Source organism: Zerene cesonia, chromosome 13 (assembly GCF_012273895.1).
Source record: "Zerene cesonia ecotype Mississippi chromosome 13, Zerene_cesonia_1.1, whole genome shotgun sequence".
In the NCBI taxonomy this organism is placed as follows: domain Eukaryota; kingdom Metazoa; phylum Arthropoda; class Insecta; order Lepidoptera; family Pieridae; genus Zerene; species Zerene cesonia.
The window spans coordinates 3607022-3613360 of record NC_052114.1 but is presented as its reverse complement, the minus strand read 5'-3'; the positions used below and the strand labels follow the sequence as shown (position 1 = coordinate 3613360).

Genomic DNA, 6339 nt, shown 5'->3' with positions numbered 1-6339 from the left:
GGGTTAAAAAATGCTAAAAAAAGATCACGTGATTAATGGACAACCCCTTATCGACCGTAGGTCGAGTCGCTACCTACGCCAATTCGTCTATTCATACTTGAAATGAACGCATCACAGTAATATTTATCCACTCATATTTTCATTTCTGCTATATTTAATGTTTCAGCCGAATACATCCTTATATATTGAATATTTCTCTTTTCCTTTATTGCACGTATAACTGATATATAAGGAACATTAAAATTAATTACATGTATACAACGACGTGCAAAAAACAAAGACGTAATAGTTAATGTGCAAAAAATTAAGCATGATACGCACCTGAATCAGTATTTAAATAAATAAGAAGCTGCCACGTTTTTTACTCGTACGTGGTCGTATGTATTACCATTGTATGCTTGTAAAGCATTCATGCTTTGTGACAAAAAAGTTATATGATAGTTAATGTAGAAATACAAAATTTAAAAAAATATAAAATATTACAAAATTTAAAAAAATATAAAAAAAAATAATTATAGCAAATCACTGCGATATGTCCAAATGTTTACTTAGCTCTAGTCACTAGGTATACTCAAAATTGAAACGTAAATATAAACATTGAATCATTTATAATAATTACCATGGTATCGATATCAAAATTAGTTATGTTGTATGAGATTTCAGCGAACATTAAAAAAGTATGATCATGAATAACATGAGTACATGAACAATTTTATTCTGTTCAAAAACGGACATGCACAATCTTGAAGAGTTTTGAAGTTCTCTTTTCACCACTGCAATATTAAAAATTGAGGAATGTTTAATGGAATTAATATTTAATCACATTCGTTTATAAAATTTAATAAAAATATAAAGCACTTTTCTATTTTCCACAAATATAAAATAAATGCAACCAAACACTAATGTACAACTAGATCATCGTAATAAAACGCAATTTGTGACGTAATTGAGGCGGTCAAAGCTGTGTTAACAACAATAAAAACATAATTACATATAATATCATTTAGACGTAAATTAATGTTGTTAATATACGAGTATTATTTTAATTTAGTTTAAGCAAAATATCCTATCAGCAAACGACGTGTTAATATTGACAAATGTAATTACAATACTCGCGATTAAAAGAAATGTTTTAGTCGATAGAAAATTGTATGGCGTACACTACATATTTATATTAAATCGAATTGTAAAGTTGATAATCATTTGATTTTATCATCTTAGTTATATTTCCAATAAACTTTAAACTTCATAATCGTGACTATAATAGGTATCTACAATACTTTTTTGCTAATTTAATGAACACTATTTTAATTTTAATACACTTTCTATACAAACATATTATGCTGCATTAATAGTTCAAGTGTTATCGCTAAGTATCGTGTGCCAATAGGTATAATAACTTGAGGAAACTTGAATACATATATACGTAGATATAACTCCCATTTAAGCAGATCTAATAAACATTATTAACTTTATTGTTTCCTTCTATATCTAAATGCTTATTCATTTCTGGCAAGTATAAAGTGGCATAGATTAAAAAGTGAAAAATTAAAGTGTCCCATTAGATATTTATTAGTTACAATCGCTTATTAACAAAAAATAAATGAATAAGAGATATTAGGCTGTTTTCGTTTCTATTTTCCCTTTTTAATTGTTTTATTTATCGTCTTGTTGGTATTATTAAATCATCTCTTAAGAAATAATAGAACCTTCTTTATTTTAAAAACGACCTAGTATACAATATTTATTGTAAAACTGAATGATTCAATCAGAATCATCTACCCCATGTATTAACATTTAAGAACAATTCTTTAAATTCTTACACAATCTGTCAGGGGATTAACCTATTAAAAACAACATTTAATTCTTATAATGACATTAGATAGAAATATGCAAAAAAACCCAGGTTACAGGTAGTTGACACTCGACACTTTATTGACAACGTGACACGCACGTGCGCTGTCATCGTCGTAATAACTTCAAAACATTACAATTAAAATAGGTAATTGAATCACATAATTCTTTAACTTCAGTCTTATTGCATGTCTCGTTACCCGTAACCGATTGTGACAAACACATTTGTGTTGTTATTTCGTATTATCAATATTTGCTTCGAAATGGACCCAAATTCTGAATGGCCTCTGTGAGGATAATATAAATAGATCATCTCTCTTTCTAGCGTAAAAATCGAAGAATCTAATTTTGTTATTCCCGTGCCACTATTCAAGTGAAGGCCACATTATGAAAAAGACGATCAATAAAACAATATAAAAATCTCTTCATCATTGAAATAAAAACGTGAATAGTGAAAATGCGGGCTCAAAAGTTAAAATTATCTCAGATCAATCAAGATAGAGTTTTATTGGTCAACACTTTCAATGGATAATAACCATTTGATATATTAAACTTGTTGTTTATACAATAGAAGATCATTTTATGCACTTAACATATATTGCCATGTATTACGATACATATACAACACCAGCCTAACAAATTTAATCGATTAATAAAAAACACGCGCGTTCAATGTATAACATATTCGTACCACGCAAATTGCACAAATACACTTTCGTAAAGCTCAAGTCATGTCATTAATTACATATCAATAAATATCTTTGGGTACGACCGAATAATAATTACGCATTTCACTACAAAAATACAAAAAATATACAAGGATATTTGAGAATAATCACTTTATATGGAAAAGAGCGCTGCCTTGCCACGACAATAAACAATAAAAAAGTCTTACCAAACCATACACATAAAAATATATTTTAATGGTAGTCTAGTAAAAAAACGACCATGGACTCAACGAGGAAAGTATTTAAAATAAAACTGAAGTATCATTCATATTAATTCGAAACCTTTATAATATCACAAGAGCGATAGTTTTGAAAATGGTTACAATTTCTAAATCTATTTTTTTCGCCTTCTCAATTATTTCAATATTTTGTGATCAAATTTTACATGAACCAATAATTAACACTTATAAGCACATTGGAAAGTACTGAACTGTCTAGATTCAAATATAGAGTTGCCAACATTATAAAATATATTATTTGAGTATATCAAGTCTCTATACTATATACATTGTTTTATAAATATATATGGCGCAGTACATAGAACTTTTGAAATGGATGGATCAACGAATGCTACTTTAATATTGAGAATCAACCCAAACTTGCAATTTCCTATCTAGAAACATACCTAAACGTCATATAATTTCAATATCTCTACTTTATTTATATTCAGAATAATTATGATTCATAGAAATATTCTGGCAACCCCAATTAATTACTAAACATAAATGTCAAAACTTCCATTTAAAGAATTACTATAACGATAGGCACTATAATGTTTGCTATGTGTCGCAATCATGATTATCATTCAAACATTTCAGATATTAAATTCAAAGCGGCATTTTACGTTTTGCTAACCAGATACATGATTCTTTAGTATTTTCAATAGAAGAACAAAAAACTTCCATAACTCAAGACCGCTATAAGATCTTGTTGGTAAAACAAATCGAGCTATCAGCAACAATTTAATTACAATTGAAGTAAAACGATAATAAGAATGGATATATTTGTGCTTATTCTGTCACTAATACCGTATTATTAAACATTACACAAGTTTCATTGCTACAAATATTGCGTTCATCTTCTTCAATGTTCATCATGTTGATTGTTGAAGAAAATTTCAAAGTGAAACTTCATACATTTCGAAAAAAGAGACATCTACTTTATGTCCATACCTTCAATTTTATTATGATAATTATTTGCCTCTTTCTAGTCTATTTGAAGGGTTTAAGCTACAACCCTGGCTAAGTACCGGTTAGCAGATGTCTGATACCGTGAAAGTTTTTGGCTCTTGGGCATGCATGCCGCTTTCACTACGATGTTATTGAAAAACTAACAATTAATAATGGGACATATAGGCCGATTATGTGTATTACATATTCAATTAATTCTTTTGGTTGTATTAAAAAGAATGGAACAAAATTAAATTATTGCATTTACATTGTCCACTATAATTGCTTTAGACCACTTAAAGAATTATAGCATTAAGTGAGTCATTTACATCCTACAAAAATCTTACATATCTACTAAGGCTAACAAAACCTATCCAACGATAGTTGTTATATTCCTAATGCATTTACATATTGCTTATAGCTCGATTTCTTTACTAATACTAATCTCAATAGAACACCTTACATACGGGGTTTACAGCTGCTAAAAATTCATATGCTTTGTAACGTTATTGTTACAATAGTTGAGATTCATCGGTCACAGAAGATCTTGTACGTGCGAAGTGTCGAGGTTTGTGATTAGAGTTTTCATAAAAGTCATTTCTTTGCGCGCATTTTCTAATATAACCCTCGGGTCTGTGGAGGTGCACCTGAGGCAGTTTGGGGCGAACACCATTGCGAGATTCGCGGAGTCCATTTTGGTTTGACTTACCACTTCCGGCGCAGTGAATTGTTGCAGGAAACTTATTAAATACGTTAGTACCTGGAAGGAAAACCAAGTATCAAAATAATACACTTTTCTAAAACTTATTGTTAGAGCACCTAAATTTGAAATTCAATTAATTTTAAATACAATAGTCCTAGAACGCATACAGAATAATTTTTTTAATCACTTACTATTAACACTGGTTGCACTGCATCATATAGCGCTTAAGTTTCGTATCATATAACGAAAAATTGAGTCATCCCCTTGTCTAATTGAATTTTTTAATGGAAGCATTTGTGCATAGGTTAAGATAACGACATAAACCTCTGTAAGAAGTTTATAAGCTATATCTGCGATGACTTTTTTTCATAATTTATGCATATTAACGACATGTGAAATGGAGTAAGAAAGATTGATATTGGAACGAATTATTAAGCGCCGACAGCCGCTGCAGCGCTCTAGTAAACGCCTGGCCTTCCTATCATAATATGTGAAATTTCACATAATTATTATGATTTCATTATTTTCACATTTCACATAAATGGAATCATAAATTTTGAATTTGGAACGTTCACCAAATTATTGAGCGCCGGGATCATAATTCTAGTAGCAGCAAACATTGCTTCATTATACTATAGACGTGGTGTTCATAAGAATTTAAATAAGTCCTCACCAGTCTATTGAGTGCCGGCAGCCGCTGCAGCGCTCGCGTGCACGCGGCGAAGTCACTCCCCGCTGCGACGCAAGCGCCGTACAGCGCGTCCGGGATCAATGGCTCATATAATTCGCGATACCACAGCTTCAGTAGACTAGCGGGGGCGTGTGCATCTAGAATTTTATCAAATGTTATTATTACTGTGATAAGTTCTATTTGAATTAGTAAATTTAAAATTATATTGATACTAGCTGACCCGGCAAACGCTGTTCTGCCTGATTCTTATCAATGAGAGGTATAAAAATTAGATGTTGGCCGATTCTCAGACCTACCCGATAAGCACACAAAATTTCGTGAGAATCGTTCCATCCTTTTAGAGGAGTATGGTGACTAACATTGTGACACGAGAATTTTATATATATAGAGACGTTTTATTAGCTATATGTTCAATTTATTCAAATAAGCATACTGATATGCTTCTATTGACTTAATTTTATATATTGACTAGGATTTAACTAATATATTGGTCTTTATTTCTAGTAAATTCGCAAACAGAGGATATGTATTATACTCTGCCGTACTCACCAGTCAGCATAGAGGCATCGGGTAACTCCCAATTATCGATCTTCGCCTTAAGAGCATTGACTTCGTCCACGTCAGCGGAAACCCTGAATATGCCCTCCGTTTCCCTTCCGTTAAGGGCGAGCACTTGTTGCGACAAAGCGACCTGAACCCACGGCAGCTGTCTATTCGGAAACCTCTCCTTTTGCAGCATCATCACTTCTGCGAGCGTATTGCCGAACATTGACTGACGGAAGATTTGTATCTGCAAAGTTTTATAGCAAAGTAGCAGTGCTTGTCCTTAACTCAGTCATGGCATGGACAATATTATAAATAAAAATCACGCTAATATATCATAAATGTGAGAGTTTGATCGTTTGGAAGTTTGTCCGTCAATCACGCTGAAACTGCTGAACGGATTATGATGAAATTCGGTATACTGACAGAGTATGAGCTGACTTGGGTGATAGAATATTTTCTTTCTATCTTGTTAAATGCTTCCTTGGGATAAAATTCAGGATTCTTGATATCCGGGCGGAGCCGGGACGAGCGTCTAGTTATACAATAAAGTTATAGACTGATTTATGTTAGTGGACTATATAATTATACAATATGGTTAAATATTTTATTGTGGGAGTCGAGCACGCTTCGGCACGAATTGGGCCAGCT

The 6339-nt window shown here is 31.8% G+C and overlaps 1 protein-coding gene across 3 annotated transcripts in view; it reads right to left on the bottom strand.

Moving 5' to 3' along the window:
• Positions 1-476: 476 nt before the first annotated feature.
• Positions 477-6339, bottom strand: part of LOC119831392 (rho GTPase-activating protein 39) — a 19725-nt gene continuing 13862 nt past the window's right edge. For all 3 annotated transcript variants that reach the window (XM_038354712.1, XM_038354714.1, XM_038354713.1), the window contains exons 20-22: positions 5695-5935; positions 5128-5282; positions 477-4511 (exon numbers count right to left, since the gene is read on the bottom strand). In XM_038354712.1, coding sequence (XP_038210640.1) covers positions 4287-4511; positions 5128-5282; positions 5695-5935 — 621 coding nt within the window. In that variant the 3' untranslated portion in view covers positions 477-4286. The remainder of the gene's footprint in view (positions 4512-5127; positions 5283-5694; positions 5936-6339) is intronic.